Source organism: Candoia aspera, chromosome 3 (genome assembly GCF_035149785.1).
Source record: "Candoia aspera isolate rCanAsp1 chromosome 3, rCanAsp1.hap2, whole genome shotgun sequence".
Lineage (NCBI taxonomy): Eukaryota > Metazoa > Chordata > Lepidosauria > Squamata > Boidae > Candoia > Candoia aspera.
In genome coordinates this window covers 59347145-59368401 of record NC_086155.1, presented here as the reverse complement: position 1 = coordinate 59368401, position 21257 = coordinate 59347145, and the positions used below count along the sequence as shown (strand labels likewise).

Genomic DNA, 21257 nt, shown 5'->3' with positions numbered 1-21257 from the left:
CTTGCCACAATTTGTTATGGTCCACACAGTCAAAGGCTTTAGAATAGTCAATAAAACAGAAATAGATGTTTTTCTGAAACTCCCTGGCTTTTTCCATTATCCATCAGATATTGGCAATTTGGTCCCTAGTTCCTCTGCCTTTTCTAAACCCAGCTTGTGCATCTGGCAATTCTCGCTCCATGAATTGCTGAAGTCTACCTTGCAGGATCTTGAGCATTACCTTACTGGCATGTGAGATGAGTGCCACTGTTCGATAGTTTGAACATTCTTTAGTGTTTCCCTTGTTTGGTATGGGGATATAAGTTGATTTTTTCCAATCTGATGGCCATTCTTGTGTTTTCCAAATTTGCTGGCATATAGCATGCATTACCTTGACAGCATCATCTTGCAAGATTTTGAACAGTTCAGCTGGGATGCCGTCGTCTCCTGCTGCCTTGTTATTAGCAATGCTTCTTAAGGTCCATTCAATCTCACTCCTCAGGATGTCTGGCTCTAGCTCAGTGACCACACCGTCAAAGCTATCCCCGATATTGTTATCCTTCCTATACAGGTCTTCTGTATATTCTTGCCACCTTTTCTTGATCTCTTCTTCTTCTGTTAGGTCCTTGCCATCTTTGTTTTTGATCATACCCATTTTGGTCTGGAATTTACCTCCGATGTTTCTAATTTTCTGGAAGAGGTCTCTTGTCCTTCCTATTCTATTGTCTTCTTCCACTTCCGCGCATTGCTTGTTTAAAAATAATTCCTTATCTCTTCTGGCTAACCTCTGGAATTTTGCATTTAATTGGGCATATCTCCCCCTATCACTGTTGCCTTTTGCTTTCCTTCTTTCTTGGGCTACTTCTAGTGTCTCAGCAGACAGCCATTTTGTCTTCCTGGTTTTCTCTTTCTTTGGGATGTATTTTGTTGCCGCCTCCTGAACAATGTTGTGAACTTCTGTCCAGAGTTCTTCCGGGACCCTATCTACTAAGTCCAGTCACTTAAATTGATTCTTCACCTCCACTGCATATTCCTTAGGAATATTAGTGAGCTCATATCTAGCTGATCTGTGGGTCTTCCCTAATCTCTTTAGTCTGATCCTAAATTGTGCAAGAAGAAGTTCGTGATCAGAACTACAGTCAGCTCCAGGTCTTGTTTTTACCGACTGTATAGATGTCCGCCACCTTTGGCTGCAAAGGATGTAGTCAATCTGATTTTGGTGTTGTCCATCTGGTGAAGTCCATGTATAAAGCCGTCTCTTAGGTTGTTGGAAGAGAATGTTTGTTATGCAGAGTGAGTTGTCTTGGCAAAATTCTATCAGCCTATGTCCTGCTTTGTTTTGTTCTCCCAGGCCATGCTTACCTGTAATTCCAGGTGTCATTTGACTGCCCACCTTACCATTCCAGTCTCCTGTGATGAAAATAATGTCTCTTTTAGGCGTGTTGTCCAGTAGGTGCTGCAGATCCTCATAGAACTGCTCTACTTCAGCTTCTTCAGCATCTGTGGTTGGGGCGTATATTTGGATCACTGTGATGTTAGATGGCTTGCCCTGAATTCGAATTGAGATAATTCTGTCATTTTTTGGATTGTATCCAAGCACTGCTTTAGCCACTTTACGATTAATTATGAAGGCTACTCCATTTCTTCTGTGGTCCTCTTGTCCACAGTAGCAGATCTGGTGGTCATTTCATGTGAAGTGGCCCATTCCAGTCCATTTCAGTTCACTGACGCCCAAAATGTCTATCTGTAATCTTGACATCTCACCAATAACCACATCCAATTTGCCCTGGCTCATAGATCTTACATTCCAGGTTCCAATGGTGTGTTGATCCTTAGAACATTGGATTCGCCGTTCACCACCAGCACCGTTGGCCGCTAGCCGTCCTTTCGTCTTTGAGCTAGCTGCGTCATCATGTCTGGGGCTAGTTGAACTCATCCTCTGTTCTTCCCCAGTAGCATTTTGACCATCTTCCAACCTGGGGGTCTCATCTTCCGATAGTATACCGACATATCTCTGGTTGTACTGATCCATTTAGTTTTCATGGCAAGAATACTGGGGTGGGTTGCCATTACCTTCCCCAGGGATCGCATTTAGTCTGACCTCTCTGTCATGACCTTCTCATCTTGGGTGGCCCTTCACGGTTTAGCTCATGGCATCACTGAGGTGCTCAAGCTCCAGCACCACGACAAGGTAACAATCCTTTGCTGAAGATGCATGTGTTACAGCCTTGTAAATGAACCTACATGTGTGTTACTAGCCTTCAAAAGCACTGACTAATTGCTAGAGTGAAAGAGAATGAGTGAGCTCTTCCAGCAGCATTTGGGGCACATTTTTACGCTGGAAACAAAGCAGGGGTATTTCCTCTAGCAGTTTTCTTGGTTTGAACCAGGCAGAGAGGACAAATGGAGTGACTTATCTCTCTTTCAGCAGCCTGCTCACTCTCTTGCATGCAATTCCTGTCCTAAGGCTACCAGGAAAGTGCTTAAATACACTTTTGGTTTACTTGCCTGCAACACCAAAGAGACCCTGTAAAATTTATGAAGAAATATTTTCCCCATTTATTATATTAAAGTAGGCAACTGCAATGGTTTACCCAGTTAAACACATCCTGAGTTCAGGCAGGGCTATCAGAACTGGATTGCAAAAATCTGGATGGCTGCTTAATGGCAGGAAACAGAGTTTTCTGTGTGCCTTTGCTGCCATGTCCTGGTCATCTTGATTTTTGCAGCCTAGGTCAGCTGCATCTAATACCTTCAGCCTAGATCTAGTAGCCCAAGTTCAGGAGAAATAAAGCATTTGTTTAAAGAATCAGACTGATTCATTAAAGGCAAATCTACCAGTAGTTATCAGGTAGCAAAAGGTGAGTTTCATATGCCTATGCAATATATCTGTGAAGCCTCAACGCCAGGAACAAACAACAAGAAATTGCCAGAAGGCTCCCCATCATACCTTCATTAGATGACTCTAAAATCAGTCCTTTGTCCTCCTGATTTTGCTGATGAACTTGCAGTGATTTTGTTCAGCTGGCCTAATAAAGCCTGCTCTTATGGATCCCTCCCCTCAGCCTCCACTTTAGGCATCTGAGTGTTTTTAGGGGGGAAAAAAGCTAGGCCAGGGCCATAAACCATCATTTAGAGAAAGGCACTTTCTTAAGAGTCTCAATTGGATGTAAGTACTACAGCTGAGAATGGTTCCAAGCAGTATTTTCAAACATCAGTTGGGGATGCTGGCGCTTTAGAGTGCTCCTCACATACGTATGAACTTAATTAGATCTTTTACTACCACCTGGATTTTATTTTTTTTATATTTATATTTATATGTATATTTTGTATTTGTATTTATATTTTATATACTATTTATGGCTATTGGTTTTAATTTGTTAGCTTTATTGTAAACTGCCCAGAGTCCCTCTTCTGGGGGGAGATGGGCGGTAGCAAAATTTGAAAAATAAATAAATAATTGATTGATTGTCTGCAGGCATCCATGATGGTTTTAAAAATCACTACCACCAGTCTGAGGGAACTACAATCCCCACTGAGAACATCCATGCAAGGCAACCAGGCTGGTACCCATAATTCCACAGGCCATACTAGCAGACACTTACAGTAGTTTTAAGTCTTGGTTGATAATAAAAAAATACCCTTGGCTGATAAAGACAAATACCAGATTGAACAAATAACTAAATCAAGACTCAAAAGATAAATATTTCTGCCTTCAGTCTGAAAGATGTAATATACCATAAGTAAAATGAAGAATGCCAAGGCTTTGTAATTCCAACAGTCAACTAAACCTTAATATGGTTGTTTGGTTTTGGCTCAGCTTGATGTTTGAATTGTCTCCTGTGCTTTGTACTGTGTTTATGAGTTTATACTAAAGGCCCAGTTAGCATTCCTTTGTGTACTTTCCTAATTAAATGATATGGATGAGGGGTTTGTGTTCACTATTCAGAACTTCTGTATCTCTTTTATTATACAGAATTAAATAGCAAACTATATCAACATCGATAATCATAAATATTGTCCAAATAATTGCTGAATGCAACAATATTTATGAGCACTCAAACTAACATTTTGTATTCAGCCCTCGCACTGACTTGTGAAGATTTACCACAAGCAGTCAACTTTTGGCAGTCCCTGACAGCTGGGAGGCTGTAGCACCATGATCGCATTTGACATATAGCTGTCAGAATGACACCGTCTGATTGCTAACATACAGCAGCAGTCAATTATTTAACATTATGTGACATGTAGCAGCCAGCATTTATTTATTTATCGAATCCTTCCCCAACCTGGAGCTATTGGTTAGGCTGGTTGAGGATTTGGGGCCTTGGCTTAAAGAATTAATAAGCAAGAAACTGGTGCTGAAATCTACTGTCGGTGACAGGAGGCAATACTGGCCTGGAACTAGTGATGATGCCCCTCTTTTGTGTGACTGCTTGCTATCCAACTGGCTCAGTCCTCATATCTCTTCAAGGGCTCAGGACACCATCTAAAGGAGAATTTGGGTCAGGTCAGATTAATCTGAGATATGGAGGGCAAAGAAGGCCACCCTTTTATAAACAGCTAAATACTTTAAAATCAGGCAAGTGGTGTGTGGTTTCATCTACAGTATTAAGTGGCTTGGTAGCATCATGTTTGTTGAACAAGCAACAGTGGCTTGGTACATTTATAACGCTAAGGCATAAAACATGATCTATAAACTTCACACATGGCATTCAGTCCCAAACCCCAATCCAGCCACATTAAGGCTTCACAGGAGGTATGAGCTTCCCGGAAGGAAGTCCCCGAAATCTGCCTGCTGTGGTCTTCAAACCCAGGGGACTCTATACGGCCGTCTCGGGGAGGAAGCTGGTGTGTAAGTGCGCGAGCGAGCGCCCGGTCGCACGCGGGACTGTACCGTGCCAACATTTCTCCCCAAGGGAAAGCAAGGCAGTTCTTCTCACCCCTTCGTCTCCTTCAGCCCATCTTCGGCAGGGCGCCCACTACGCGCCTGCTCTCCACACCGCCGCGGGAGGCGAAGCAGCCGGGAACAAGCTCCCATCCCGCGCTTTAGGCAGAGACAGCTGGAGGGAGGACTCACCTCTGACGCACCCCCTCCCGCGCGCACGCCGTCTTTCAAAGGAGGTGCCCCAACTCCAATAGACAACCGAGATAACCAATCACATTTTGCGACATGGTGGCTCTTTTCTTGCCGCCGCCGCCGCCGCCGCCGCCGCCGCCCTGAATTGGAACGCAGAGGCCTCGCCTCCTCTCCAGGCGCTCCGCCTTCCACCCCGTCTCCCCCGACCTGGCTCGCTGCCTTGTTTGAGCCGTCTCCTTTAAGACCAGGCTTCTAACCTTATATCCCGCGCCGGAAGCAGAGCGGCGCGTTAATTTCAGCTTCTCGGAGTGGGGCATCAGCAGCTGTTTCCACCCCCGCTCGTGCAGGGGCGGCTGGAGTTCTACGTGCGGCGCTTGGCTACGGAAAAAGCTCCGCTGCTGGCCTCGCGGTACACAGCCCCAGTAAGTGGATCTGTGTCTTTTTAGAATGGCAGGTGGTGTGGAAATGAGAGGGATTCACTTGGGAAGCGGGGGTCCTTCCCACCTTCCAATACTCTATGATTCATTTTGCATCATCACCATCCACCCCCTTCCGTTTGTATTGTGGGGCAACCGGTCCATCCGTCTTAATTGGTTTCATTTTACGCGCTTCCAAATCAACCTCATTTACTCTGTCTTTATCAACGGTTGGATGGTAGGGGAGAAGAAAGGTCGTCCAGCTGCGCGTGGGGTTTGTTTTGAGACAACGGTATGATACCTCTCTTTGGTAGCCAGCGCTCTCTTTCTTCTCTCCCATTTTCTGCATTGTGAATTCTGTTTGTTTTTTTGTTGGATTTTTATCCCGCCTTTTATTCAAGAGCTCAAGGCGGCGTTCATAGCACTCCCGTTTCTTTGATGAATGTAACTCTGATGTTGGGTTGGACAATTTGGGTTAAAAAGTTATGGGTGATATAAAACAGACTCTGCAGGTGCTGCCCCTATGATTCTTATAATGCCTGGCTAGCATGTTGATGGATGGGACATTTGAGTGACTAAGAGCTTCATGGGATTTGAAGACCAGCCTATGGTAGGCTAGCAGATTGAGGAAGCTAGTAAAAAGGTCCTGTAGAAAAATATCCTTGGGGATAATGAAGCTTGGCAGAGATGCTGATTCAAAATAATGAAAAATCTATAATCCAATCACTTTGATGCATGATCCAGGTCTGTCTGTAGAGATCTGGATTGGAAGGCAATTCATAGAAGAATTCTTTTCTTAACAGCAGTGTTGAAAGGATGGTTCTGTATGAGAAATTCAGAACGGGCTAGATCTGGTCTCTTTAACAAGTATTGCAAACTTAAAATAGCCTCCATGCAATTTCTAACATGTTCAGTTTCTTCTTTTAATATATATCTTTCTGGGAATGGAAATGGGACAAAGTTTTCTGAGTGCCTCTAAGATCTTGCCCCCATTTTCTGCTGTCTCTAATGTCCACAGAAGGTTCCTATTAATCTGAAAATATACTGTTTTCTGTGGTGGTGGGGGGAGAGGTTTGCACATATATCTACACGATATGGGTATACTAACTATGATTCTATTGGGATGTGGAATAAAACCCATGATCCTTTGCTTGGGTCCTTCTTGTTCAACATTCTTCACTCTTCTTTCAGTTCTCCCTGACAAAGAATTCATTGTTCTTCCTTCCAATCTGTCTTTGTCAAACCATTACATTCTGCAAATTTCCAAGTGCGTTGCCCAGAATAAATTATATTAAATATATGTGCAAACTTGGGGTTTAAAAAACAGCAGTGTGCAAAAACATAGTGAGGTTCTCAGACATTTGAACCTAAACATGACCAGCTCTTCCTTTTAGGACTTCCGTTTTATTTGTTTTCTCTGTCCTGCCAGGTTTAACTTGAAGAATTCAACTAGAGAAGAGCCGATGGTGAGCGTTAGCTCATGTTATCTACCGATGTCCATTTTGCCCTGCTATGATGGATGAGTGGAAGCCTAACCCACAACCCAAGCTGTGGAAGAAACGCAGCTGGTATCTGGCCTGGAAGTACAAGTTGACAAATCAGAGGGCGCTTCGGAGACTGTGTCAGGTGAGAAGAGGCCCTGTTCATCCTTCCATCTGTTCAGGTTGCTTGGGTAATAGTATGCATTATATCTGGTAAGAAGATTAGCAGAGATCATTGGCTTTAAATACTTCTGGATTATAGTGTTCAAGGAATTGTAATCCTTGAAAATGGAATCATGTGGATGTGATATTCTTTATATAGCCTAAAGAATATATTTACACAAATGGATGCATTACTTTGGAAAGATGGAATGGTGTAGTGTTTTGCAAACTAGCATATCTATTATAATGCAAGCTCTTCTTCAGGCAAGAGTGCAGGGCCATGAAGCTCATATTACAGTAAGAATTGCTCAGCATGGTACATTAAGGCACTTGTATCTTTTTAGTGTATCAGACAAGGGCATATGATCTCCTGAACTTGTTTCTCTTGGACAATTACCCTATTTTTTTTTCCTATTTAGTTATCTTTCTGCCTAAAGGTCAGTTGTAGCACTTTGAAATATTTTAAAGGCTGCAATAAAGGATTTTTTACCTTTTCCAAACTGATACCTCTGGTAACTACAGTGTAATGATTGCCTTGATCCAAATAAAACTCTCAGACTCAAAATCACAATTCAGGTTCTGGGTTTATTTAGAATAGAGTGCAAACAGGTAAAAAGCTGAGAATGAGAAAACTCAAACTAAATAGTATCGTTTCAAACATCAGCCCACCCCCTCCTTCACATCAGTACAACCCCACATTCCCAGGTGCTCCTAACGAGCTCTGCTGATCAACGGGTAAAAAGACCTTGACGTTTAAGAGATAGCCGAAACATATTCCTCCCTGGCACAGTCCAGCACGTCTTCTGTACAAGGCTCTCAGCAGCACCCTCCCAGCCAGCACATGTATCAGCACTTTGGCAAGTAAACCGTTACGATGCAGAAACACCGCAACGGTGAAAATGACATACCGCCCCCCCAAAAAATTTTGCATTAATTAGAGGGCTTAGAAGGATAAGCAACATGAAAAGCACATATCAAATCAGGTGCCAGAACATCACGTGCAGCAACCCATTCAGGATGGGGAAAATGCCTCCAGCGGACCAGGTACTGAAGAGAACCCTGAAGCCTGCGAGAGTCGAGAACCTCCTTGACTTTGAAGTGTTGCTGCCCATCAGTCATGATCAGTGGAGGGGGAGGTGGGCATGGATGCCAGCGAGATGAGTCGTGCACGGGCTTGAGCAAACTGCAGTGAAAAACAGGATGCAAGCACTTCAAATTATGAGGCAAATCCAAACGAACAGTTACAGGATTGAGCACCACAGTAATAGGGAAGGGTCCAATAAACTTAGGAGCCAGCTTCTTAGAGGGCTGAGGAGACTTTATAAATTTCGTAGAAAGATAGACCAAATCCCCAACCCGAAAAGCGGGCTGCTGGCAGCGGTGCTTATCAGCATGCAGTTTATAGGCTGCTTGAGCCTCTCGAAGAGCAGTCCGAATAACGGGCCAGGCGTCAGCCAGTTTAGAGCCCCATCACAGGCGGCCACCACCAGAGCGGGAGGCTGGGGAAACTCCGGAATGGGAACAAAATCCCTACCCGAAACAATGCGAAAAGGCGTTTGCCCAGTACTCTGGTGAACGGCATTATTGTAAGCGACCTCTGCAAAAGGGAGCAAGTCAACCCAATCATCCTGATGGTAGTTTATGTAAGCGCGAAGAAATTGCTCCAATGTGGCATTAAGGATCTCAGTAGATCCGTCCGTCTGGGGATGCCAAGAGGTCGACAATGCCTGCTCAGTGCCAATTAGCTTTAAAAAAGCCTGCCAAAACCTCGAGGTAAATTGTGTGCCCCTATCGGTCACCAAACGAGAGGGGCAGCCGTGCGGACGGTACACGTGTACTAAGAAAAGCTTAGCCAGCTGCTGCGCCGAGGGAATGGAAGCGCAGGGAATAAAATGAGCTTGCTTTGAAAAATAGTCTTTGACCACCCAAATGACAGTCTTCTTTTGACTGGGGGGTAGGTCGACAATAAAATCCATGGAGATCACATCCCAAGGGTGAGAAGGGTCAGCCACGGGCTGCAGGAGGCCCTGCGGTTTACCAGCAGAACGCTTGGACATAGCGCAGACAGGGCAGGAAGCCACATAGGCCTTGACATCCCTTCGCAGGGTGGGCCACCAGAATTGTCTCCAGACCAAATGGAGGGACTTGAGAAAACCAAAGTGACCAGCCTGCTTACTGTTATGAGAACGGGCTAGTATGGCAGAACGTTGAGAGTCAGGCACATACAAACGTCCCCCCACCCAGGCAAGGTCATGCTCAAGGGACACCTTGTCAGGATTAGCAAGTAGCCAGGGGTCAGAGCGCAGTGCAGAAACAAAATCAGAACGCAATCCACCTGACAATGAAGGAGGCTTGCGAACCGGAGGGCAGAGCAGTGGAACCGCAGGCGAAGGTGACGACACCTGGCCCCGAGTTCGGCTACACATAACAGCCACCAGACCTAATTGTGGCCCCAACAGGACAGTGCCAATTATATCGGAAACGGGGCCTTTGTCTTGAGGCAATCTGGAAAGGGCATCAGCTAAAAAATTCTTTTTCCCTGGGATAAATTTAAGCTGGAAATTAAAACGGCTGAAAAATTGAGCCCAACGAATCTGCTTTGGGCTGAGGCGTCTTGGTGTACGGAGCACTTCGAGGTTGCGGTGATCCGTCCAAACCTCAAAAGGGCAAGAAGCCCCTTCCAACAGGTGCCTCCAAGCCTCTAAGGCAGCCTTAACAGCAAAAGCCTCCTTCTCCCAAACATGCCAGCGCCTCTCCGTTTCAGAAAACTTTCGGGAAAGGTAGGCACAAGGCTTTAACAGCCCGCCAGAATCCTTTTGTAATAAAATAGCTCCAATAGAAAAATCAGAGGCATCCACCTGAATGACGAACAGAAGGTCCGGATCAGGGTGGGAGAGGATGGGCTCTTCAGTAAAAAGAGCCTTCAGCCAATCAAAAGCAACCTGACATGCAGGAGTCCAACTGAGCACGGCCCCTGGGTTCTTAACCTTGCGGGTTTCCCCCACCCCTTTAGTGTGCAGCAAATCAGTTAGGGGCAGGGCAATTTCAGCGAACCCCCTGACAAATGATCTGTAAAAATTGGCGAACCCCAGGAAACTTTGAAGTTGGCGCCGGGTGCGGAGCCGCTCCCAATTCAGCACTGCCTGAACCTTAACAGGATCCATTTCAATGCCCTTAGCCGAAATCCTGTAACCAAGGTAATCTAAGCGAGACTTATGGAACTCACATTTAGAAAGCTTAGCATAAAGCTTGGCATTCCGAAGCTTAGTGAGGACCCATTTAAGAAGTCGTTCGTGTTCAGCCAAAGACTTAGTATAAATTAGGACATCATCCAAATACACCAGAACCCCTTTAAACAAGTGGTCATGCAAAACCTCATTGATCAGCTGCATGAAAACACCCGGAGCCCCCGCCAGACCAAAAGGGAGAACTTTATACTGGAAAGACCCCAATGGGCAATTAAAAGCCGTTTTCCATTCATCCCCCTCCTGAATGCGAATGCGGTAGTAGGCTTCGCGGAGGTCCAACTTCGAGAAAATTCTGCCTGTGGACAGATGTGTGAGCATGTCCTTGACGAGAGGCAGAGGGTACTTGTTGGAGAGTGAGGCAGAATTTAACCCGCGATAGTCCGTGCAAAGTCTGAGGCTGCCATCCTTCTCCTGGAACAACACGGGAGCCCCAAGCGGTGAATTTGCCGGCTCAATGAAGCCGCAAGCCAGGTTTTTATCAATGAACTCCCGCAATGCGGCAAGTTCTTTCTTAGTCATGGAGTAAATTTTCGGCTTTGGCAAAGGGACGTCAGGAAGAAGTTCAATGGAGCAGTCTGTTTTGCGATGGGGTGGTAATTGGTCGGCTTCTTCCTCCCCAAAAATATCAGCAAAGTCTGCGTATGTAGCCGATAGACCCTCTAAGGGGGACTGGGAATCTAGAGATTCAACAAGCTCTGCTCTCCCCGCCGTCATAGGCATGGAACATCCCAGAAGAGGAGCTTGATAGAAGCCATCCTCAAAAGTAATAGAGCGGGACTTCCAATTGATGTAGGGATTATGAGAGGTGAACCAGGGAATCCCCAACATAACCAAAGGATTTCCCACTGGGGTTACGATGAAGTGAATGAGTTCGAAGTGCGACCCCATATGTAAAGCGACTTCCCCAGTAAACGGTGGCAGCCCCCCCCCCCGCCATGGAGCCATCAAGCTGCTGAAAAAGCAGCGGCTTTGGAAGAGGGAAGCAGGGCAAATCCAATGCCTTGGCTAAATCAGGATGGATTAAACATCTGGAACAGCCCGAGTCTAGTAAAGCCCAGACCTCGATGGACTTGGATTGAAATCCCAATTCAATTTTGACAGCGAGGATAGGGCAATCAGCACTCACCATGTTGGAATTGCACCCGAATTCCACCACCTGCCCCGCGGCGCCAGTTAAGGCAGGTGGAAAGCGTTTTCCGCCGGCTGTTCCAGAGCAGCCAAAGCATCTCCCAGTGTGTAGACATCATCGTCGTCCGCAGTCGCCAGTGCCCCAGCCAATCAGCGAGGAGGGTTGAGTGGTTTCTTTGTGGTCTTTTGTGGCAATTTGGATGGACGGTCCACTACTTTAACCTTGGGGCAGTCTACGGCGCGGTGACTCGGTTTTCCACAAGTGATGCACTGTCCCTGGACAAAACGGTGTTGTCTCTCTGCATCCCATCTAGAGGTCGATGGTGGGAATGGTGGTCGGGTAGTGGTGGCAGGCTTGTCTTCTTTGGTGGCCATCATAAAGGTGCGCTGGGCGTGCTCAGCCTTTCCAGCGAGGCAAATCCAGTCATGTTAGGAGTTCGGATTGTCTCGCCCAAGCACCCAGCACAAGACCTCGCGATTGAGGCCATCCTTAAATTTATCAATCAAGGTGGCCTCGGACCATTCAGGAACTTTACCTGCCAAAACCTTGAATTCAAGAGCATAATCAGCAACAGCCTTCTGCCCTTGCACTAGTTCTTTCAGAGCGTCCTTAGCTCTCTCTTTAGCCAGGGGATCCTCAAAATAGCGCTTCAGCGCAGCCAAGAAGGTATCGAAAGTTGCCAGGGCAGGCGCTTCAATCTCCGACAGCTGGACATACCAGTCTGCAGCCCTGCCCTTCAATTTCGTGGCCACCGCTGAGATCTTCTCTTCTTCTGAAGAAAAGAGGTGGCCATGCTGCCTCATGTAACTGGCGGCATTGGTGAGAAAGAAAGATAAGTTAGCGGGGTCACCATCAAACTTTACCGGGAAATCCCGGGGAGTTCCTCCAACATGTGGGACCCCCCACTGATGGACAACTTGGGGCCCCTACAACGGGAGTGGATCCCCGCGGACCTGATGGAAAGTCTCGTGGTTGGCTTCTTCTTACGGCAGTCTGTGAGGGGGAAGGCGGGAGGCTAGGTGGCCCCATTGCTCCGGGACCTCGGACGATTTTCACGAGGTCCCCAAAGGCAGCCGACATAGAGAGCAGCACGTGTTCCATAGATTCGATCTTGGATTCCAGGACCCTGATCCTGTCCGGTGTGGCAGAGTCCTCCAGCCCCGGTCCCTCAGGTAGCGGGCTCCCCGACACGTCTGGGCGCACCTCCCTCGGAGTGTCGGGCCAGCGCAGCTTCCACGTGGAGCGGGACGTACCGGGCCAGGGGTCCATCAGGGCATCCCACAGAAATTGTTCCTGTCCCAGCACGTCGTCCGTCGGTGGTTTCTTCGATCCTGGGGTAGAGTCGGAGTTCCCCGACTGAGGTGTGGGGTGGGTTGGGACGGGGCTCGGGTCCCTGCTTGGGAACGTTGACTCTGGAAGTTGTCCCGTCTCCTCCTCGAACTCCGTGGGATCCTTCCCCCCTTCTGCCATCGCTAGTTCCCCTTTCGCAAGAAAAAATTTCCGGTAAAGAGTAGCGAGGTTGGTTTGAACAAAGATTCTCAGCTTTATGTAATGATTGCCTTAATCCAAATAAAACTCTCAGACTCAAAATCACAATTCAGGTTCTGGGTTTATTTAGAATAGAGTGCAAACAGGTAAAAAGCTGAGAATGAGAAAAGCGCACCTAAACTCAAACTAAATAGTATCGTTTCAAACATCAGCCCACCCCCTCCTTCACATCAGTACAACCCCACATTCCCAGGTGCTCCTAACGAGCTCTGCTGATCAACGGGTAAAAAGGCCTTGACATTTAAGAGATAGCCGAAACACATTCCTCCCTGGCACAGTCCAGCACGTCTTCTGTACAAGGCTCTCAGCAGCACCCTCCCAGCCAGCACATGTATCAGCACTTTGGCAAGTGAACCGTTACGATGCAGAAACACCGCAACGGTGAACATGACATACAGTATATATAAGCTGTACCCATTTTGGATAGTATGGCTGTGCATGCTTTGAAAAGGATTTGGAAGAAGTGCTTCAGACCATACATAAAAACACAAGTCTGTACTATGAATTAAACTACCTAGCTTTTTTCAAGTTTCCATGCAAGCCTGAAAAAAGTATAGTTGCATTAAGGAATGTATCCATTCATATCAATGCAACTCTTAAAGTAGCAGTACCTTTTTTTCAGGCTCCTTCGGAAGCCTAAAAATGAAGGGCTGCTTTAATAAATAGGAGAAAGGTGCTTTGTATATTTGGAGTCCAGAGCACATTTCCAATCGTGGTCAACGTGTGCTGTATCCAGTCCTTATAGCTGTTACATCTTGTAAAAGGGAATTCAAAGGGGCTTACTCCTCAGCAGTTGGATATAGATTTCAACCTCAGAAACCTAAAAGAAGGCTGTCTACAATTAATGAGTAAATATGAAATTTAACCCTACATTTTCCAGATCTCAGCATAGTATATAACAGCACAACTCTAAATGTAGAAACAACACGACCTTCTATTTGATCAGATGTGTTCATTGGATACTGTACATAAGAAGCTGCATGTGACGGACAATTTATCTGTCTTGCGTAATGTCTTGCATAATGTCTTGCAATTCATTTATCTGTCTTGCATCATGTCTGTTTTAGCTGATAAAGGTTTTTGATGCTGTTAGAGATCTTTCCTATCACCTGCCTCCTAGTTCCTTCAGTATAACATGTCTGAGATTGAACCTGGGAGTTCTGCAAATTGCTCCTTAATATGGCCCATTCTCTAAAGCCAAGTGTACAGTCTGTTAGCAGATTGCTAGGAAAGCCTTTGGCCCAGGAGAGATCAGAAAAGTCACACACCAGGCATTTCTATAAAAATAATTTTATTTACAGAAAGCAAACATATTTACAGGCTCTCAGTGAGAGTTGCTTAACTCTCTACATGCCTACACAGAAGGGAAACTGAAACTAAAACAAGTCCAGGCAAGTTCTTCTCCCCAGGTGCAAAAATTAACATCCAAAAAGGGGACAATTAAATTCAACCTCTTCACCAGGCCAAAATGATTAGTTACCATAGTAACCTTAATCTGTAGTAGAAAACATATTAACACTCCCCTTTTTATACTACAGAATAAGATGCAAACCAATTTTCTTTGACAACTCTGTGTGTCTTTCCATTCACATTATTTTAACATTATCTCCCCTTTGGTTTAACAGAAAGCTACCATCCTTCTCCCTGTGTATTTCCAAACCTAGGTAACTTGTTACAGTTCCAAGGACCCTATTAATGCTTGCAGAAAGTTCCATGACTGCAGGTCTTTTGGTGGGAGTTGATTGATTATGGACAATAATTAAATCACTTAAGCAGATTAATCATCTCCTTTTTGTTAGGATAATATACATGTACATAAAAGTTGCAGTATTGACTGAAGGAAGACCAGCAGTTCATAATTTAAGCAGCAAGAACAACTAACGTCTTCATTAATTGATTTATCCACTTGAAATCCTGGTGGTAGTCCTGCACTGAGACAATCATTGGAGCCATTTTTGATACAAAACCTATTAACATGGCTACTGTCTGTTTGTGTGTGTGTTTTTGGTAATGCGCATAGAACCTTAATTGGCAAGTTTATGGGGTGGGGCTGTGATTTTGCAAGGAAAGGGTTTTTATAAAGTAAAAAAATTGACTAAATTTCTTTCCCTCCCTCCCTCCCTCCCTTCCTGCCATATGATCTCTCAGGACCAAAAAAATACATTCTACTGTGCAAGTGATCCATATATTGATATTTGGAGATAGATGCACACATGAACTTGACAAACTTCCGGCTCCTTCAAGATCACATGAAGGAAATCATGTAATAGCTGTGATTGCCATGATCAAAAGCCATGGCAGACGAGTAGCCATTTTTTCTATGATTCTAGGTAGGTTGCAGGCTTGCCAATTGTTCCATATGAAACAATATGGACTCACCTGAGGGCCACAAAACTGAACTTGAAGCAGAACTGGGGAAATTTGGGTTTCTCTCACACCCTCTCCTATTTTGAACCAAATTACTCTTCTCTTAAATGGACTGCTCTGGCATATTCCTCCCAAGCCCAAATTTCTAGGAAAACATGGGATGGAAAATGGCTTTCTGAAACACAAGGTTCCCAGTTCTGTTTTGGATTTCCTACTTCTGATGACTTCTGTGACTAATAATGGATTTCTTACACATTATATCTTCATACAAAATGGGAATAAATTCATCCTGCTACTTTCTAGAGACTGACAGTGTAGCAGTCAGGAAAGCATGACAAATGTATTTCAATATCTTGGCTGGATCCCCATGTCTTAAATTAGCAAATTTAATACAGAACTGTCAGTGCTGTGGGAGATCCTGACTCCTTAGCTACATATAAACAGGGCTCTTCAAGTTCAGGTTCCCATAGAAACCTATATTGCTCTTTGTGCCTTCATCACTGGAGACTTAATCATTATAGCACCATAGAATATGTTGTGGAAATGTGACATTTTCCTGCACATAGCAGTTTATTACCATATCATGGCAGCAACAGTGACACTCTTTTTCTACTGAGATAAAGTAGAGGAGTACAGGAGAAGTTGCTTTCTTGTGGGTGGTCTTGTATTGTGTCCAGTAGGTAATTAGGAAAATTTGAGTATGTGTAAGCATATGAATTGTGGGGCATATAGTTATGTGACTTTAGAAGATCTTGTTGTTGGGAGTGGGGGAGCCAAAAACATGGTAATAGAGCAAACTTGAACTTGAAAATATTTCATTACTATTTTTATAGTAATAAGCATAAGTGGAACAATAATTCCTAAATAGAATAATATTCATTATTTGAGATATACTATAGAATGTATCTAACCTCCCTGATGTCCACCTAGAATGTATTCTAGATGTGATGTGGATCCTGATCCACAGATAAAGATTAGTGATTTAGTCCTAAGATTGTTGGTATGGTATTCATGGGCACAGACAGAAACTCAGAGCAGTTAATACATTACACAGCATCCAATAAAAACCTATTCAGGGAAACAATCAGGCCCCAAAACTTCTAATTATCATAGTGGTGGTACAAAACTTGGCTACAGTTGTAGATACTTCCTAATGCTGGTCAACTGGCAGGCAGTGCACAATTACCGTATGAGAGCCATGGATGCTATAGCAAAGAACTATGTCCCAAAGAATTCTTTTGTGTCTGGAGCTCAGACTGTGCCTTTATTTGTGCTTATGCTCTTCAGCAAGATACTTTTCTTCTAGACCAGTGTTTCTCAACCTTGGGAACATTCAGATGTGTGGACTTCAACTCCCAGAATGGCTGGCTGGGGAATTCTGGCAGTTGGTCCACACATCTTAAAGTTCCCAAGGTTGAGAAACACTAGTCTAGACTTAACAGTTTGTCATCCTGGCAGCCACATTACATTCTCAAGATTTCAAGTCTATCCACAGTCCACAAAAGTCAGGGAATGTTGCTCTGCTTTTAGGGCTTTTGTCAAGAAAGAGAGCAAACTTGAAGATAGACTGAACAATACAGGTAGTCCTCACTTAACAACCACAATTGGGACTGGAATTTTGGTTGCTAAGTGAAGCAGTCATTAAACAAATCTGACCTGATTTTACGTCCTTTTTGCAGTGGCCATTAAGCGAATCACTGTGGGTGTTAAGCGAACTATGTGGTCTTTAAGCGAATCACGCAGTTCCCCATTGATTTTGCTTGCCGGGAAGGTCGAAAATGGCAATCATGTGACCACAGGACACTGCAATGGTCATAAATGCAAACTGGTTTCCAAGTGCCCAAATTGCAATCATGTCACTGTGGGGTCGCTGCAATAGTCATAAGTGTGAGAACCGGTTGTAAGTCATTTTTTCCAACACCGCTGTAAGTCCAAACTGCCGCTAGCCGGGTTTTCTCTGAGATAGAAAGTAGCATAAATAGTGCTCACTTTGTTGAGACAGCTCTCTTCTCTGAGACTGTGCCTTCATATTACACAGCCTTTTGTTTTATGGGTAATATATTGTGCAGGCTCCTCTGAGAAAATCCTGCCACAGTTTGTACAGATGCTGTGACGCTACATTCCTATCAAGTAGCTGGTTTTCACTGCCCTAAAATCTATTTATAGTTTGTCAGTTGCACTGTGCAGCCTTCTTGAACCTGGTGTGGTACAAATTCCAGAATTCTCCAGACAGCAAAGACCATCTGGGGTGGGAATTCTGGGAGTTGTAGTCTAAGCATTCAGATGCCAAGGTCTCAGGCTCAGCTAAAGGCATGGTGGTGAGAGGGCTCAGTGTTATATTATAAGGTAAGCGTTATGTTGTAAGGTTGATACTAAACACGGATGAATGTATGGCAGGACCTACTGTGATCACAGCTATTAAGGTACGTGAATGTGGTTCAGTTAAAGAGTTGTATGCCACTTACTAATATTTCCATTAACAAAAGATGGAAGGCATGCCATATTTGTGCTGCATGACACTTAACCCAAGAACTGATTTCCATCTCCAAATTTCAGCAGTTCACTTTTAAGGAATAAACAGCTGGCTACTTACTTTGGAAACCTAGATATATGTATGTGCAGGAGACTCAATATTTTGCTCTACTGCATCTTTATACATGATAAAGGAAGTACATGATGCACAAGGATAGAAAGGCAAACCAACACACAAAATGAGACATCTTGTGGAGGAGAATAGCCCTTTTTAAATGGAAACAGGAACTAAACTTCGCCCTTAAACAACAATGGGAAAGTAAGGTCTACAAAGAAGTCCAAAAGTTCTTGTCACTCACTTTTCCAGTGCTATGTCCTTCCCTTTATGTCTGGCATAAGAATCTGTGTTTCAAACACGGAGGGATTTTAACCATCAGGTTTTCCAAATCTTTATTTTCTTCTAATCTAATAATAGAGGCTTTGCCTTACAGATGGGAGCTGTCCTCTTCTTGCTGGTAACTGTTATTGTGAACATAAAGCTGATCTTGGACACTAGAAGAGCAGCCAGTGAAGAAGAAGAATCAGCTCAGGATTATGGTGAGCAGGACATGTGATTTGATGGCAGTGTTGGAATGTACTGTGTGGTTGGTCGTCGGGATGGTGATCAGATTCTGGGAGAAATGGAATGTTGTGGGGACGCTAGACTGTTCTGTGCCTGGAGCATGGAATTTTCCACACAACATTACTTAACCCCTGACTAATCGATCCCATCCCATATTCCTAGTAATAGGAGAATTGAACATGGTCTAGATCTTTGATAGTTTTGCTTGCAAAATAGTTTTTGATAGTTCAGAGAGAGAAAGAGAGTAGTTTCTTGAGGAAATATGTGTAACAATGGACTATCTTCCAGACCTTAAACATTTTCAGGTAAAATTAAGTAAATAGACCATGGTTCATATTCTGACTTTTAAAAAAAAAATAAAGCCAGGGAGAAATTGACTTAAATAAGTGTCAAAGGGAAGCAGAACCTGAAAGCTTGGATTTCCCGTATTTGCAGATGAAAACCAGTTTCACCAGGAAACCATTACAACTAGAATTATAAAATGAAGTACCACTCAATTGAAGTCTTCAGTCTTACACTGCAGGCTGTTAAAAGCCAAGTGGAATGAACCATGTACGTAGTTTTTCATGTAGGCAACCTGATGTCCTTTGGGAGATAATTCCACATGGTGCTGCCACAGAAAATGAGGACTACCTGTATACAGAAGACCTTTCAGAATGTTCATAATTTATGGAGAGCTTACCACAGGATATGAATGTTAAATGTATGAACATAAGAATCTGAAAAAATGTGCTCTTTCGTTTCCTAGATGAAGGTTTGCAGAAGCTAGAGATTCCTCGGCGGCCTGTCAGTAATAGAAAAGTTCTGGACATAGAGGTGTATTCCAGTCGCTCCAAGGTTTATGTTGCAGTTGATGGGACCACGGTGAGAGAGTCTGCCCTGCAGCTATAAGACATGAGAATCAGGGCAACAATAAATTCTCATATATTTTACTCTGAAGGGCAGCACTGTGCTTCTTTGAAATGGACAGTCTCTTCCTGCGTTATCTGACCCCGTGTGTCTGTATTCAGGCTGCAGTTTCACAGTCCAGTTAGGTCTGCAAGCGTATTTAGCTCTTGGTGTAAAGCTAATCATAACTCTTTCCAACATGCTGGATTATGTTCTGAATAAGGAGCACAGGAGGAAAAGCTAGTTCAGTGGGTTTCTCTGGGTTACAAAATATCACTGAATAAAATTACTGGAAGAAAACTGTGTACGTGAAACAGGGGAGGGCGGGTGGGGTAGCAGGTGTGAGAAGGATAGTTTGATAACAATTACTTTTGTTAATGTACAGGTTTTAGAAGATGAAGCCCGGGAACAAGGCAGAGGCATCCATGTCATAGTGTTAAATCAGGCTACAGTAAGTGATGAAGAACATAACCTGTCTTGAAGCTCTAAAAGAGGTCAACTTGCTCCTTTTTTCCTGATGAAAAGGCAAAGGCAAGGCAGAGTTTCTTACATTTCCACAAAGCTACTCTTCAGCCGTCACGGAAGTCCAAAAGAACTGTACCTTGGAGTAGATTTTGAGTCACTCTTCTGTTTTTTTGGTCAGAGTTGTAGAGAAGTCTTTTAAACTCCACTGAAGGTCTCAGCAAGTTTCTAGAGCTCTTGCACTACGCCAGGCCTGTGTTGCTCAAAATTAAAGCTGACTCTAAGTGTAAAAGGAACTCTGGTAATATGCCATCTAGTGGGCCTCCCTGAATTGCACAAGGCTTCACCCAATTCTGTGGGCTTACCACTTGTTACTGCACTCCCCAACTGGCAATAGTAAAAAGGTGCTTACCATTCTGCATTCCCAGTAATCTCCTTTACTGGGGGAGGAATTTCCAAATGCCAACTTCCTCCCATCTTTCTCCATATGCCTGTGAGGTGGGTGACTGGGAAGTCCTGCTTCTAGAGTCAATGGACCTTCCCTGGCATTGAGCTCTCTATAGCTGCCTGAATGTGACAGATGTTCCTACCACTTCTATTTTCATTAAAAAATGAACTGAGATGATACATGCTAGGATACATTCTTGTAATGGGGAGGAGAGGGCAGAGATATTTCCTACATTGGATTAATCTGGAGAAAGCTGTCAAGTGTTTTTTGTCAGCAGATTGCTAGGAAAGCATTTGGCCCAGGAGAGATCAGAAAAGTCACACACCAGGCATTTCTATAAAAATAATTTTATTTACAGAAAACAAACATATTTAAAGGCTGTTTGCTGAGAGGAGAGATTTCTCTCAGCTGCATATTCTCTGCAAGCCTACAGAGAAGGGAAACTGAAACTAAAAACAAGTCCAGGCAAGTTCTTCCCTTAGGCAATGCAACCATTAACACATGAAAAGGGGACAATTAAATTCAACCCCTTCACCCTGCCAAAATGATTAGTTACCATAGTAACCTTAATCTGTAGTAGAAAACATATTAACATTTTTAAAATGTTTCCTCTGTTGTGTTGGATCATAGAATTGTAGAGTTGGAAGAGGCCATAAGGATCATCTAGTCCAAACCTTTGCAATTTGCAGGAAAACCAATTAAACCATCCATGACAGGTGGCGGTTCAGTCTCTTCTTAAAAACCTCCAACAATAGAAAGTCTGCAACCTCTGTAGGTAGACTATTACACTGTTGTACGATCAGGAAGTTTGTCCTTATATTTAAACAAAATCTACGATGTATCCTTCCCAATAGCTGATCTGCTGTATATCTGTGTTCTCAATTGCAACTCCAAGAAAGCGTTGTGGTCCCAACATATTTGGAAGGTGACAATTTGAGAAGAAATGATCTAACAC

The 21257-nt window shown here is 44.1% G+C and overlaps 1 protein-coding gene across 1 annotated transcript in view; it reads left to right on the top strand.

The window, feature by feature from the left end:
- Nucleotides 1–5284: 5284 nt before the first annotated feature.
- The window catches only part of POMGNT1 (protein O-linked mannose N-acetylglucosaminyltransferase 1 (beta 1,2-)), a 34439-nt gene continuing 18466 nt past the window's right edge, over nt 5285–21257 (top strand). Inside the window, exons 1-5 of the mRNA XM_063297858.1 lie at nt 5285–5481; nt 6905–7101; nt 18374–18479; nt 19253–19368; nt 19778–19843. Of these exons, the coding sequence (XP_063153928.1) occupies nt 6988–7101; nt 18374–18479; nt 19253–19368; nt 19778–19843 (402 nt within the window). The 5' untranslated portion in view covers nt 5285–5481; nt 6905–6987. The remainder of the gene's footprint in view (nt 5482–6904; nt 7102–18373; nt 18480–19252; nt 19369–19777; nt 19844–21257) is intronic.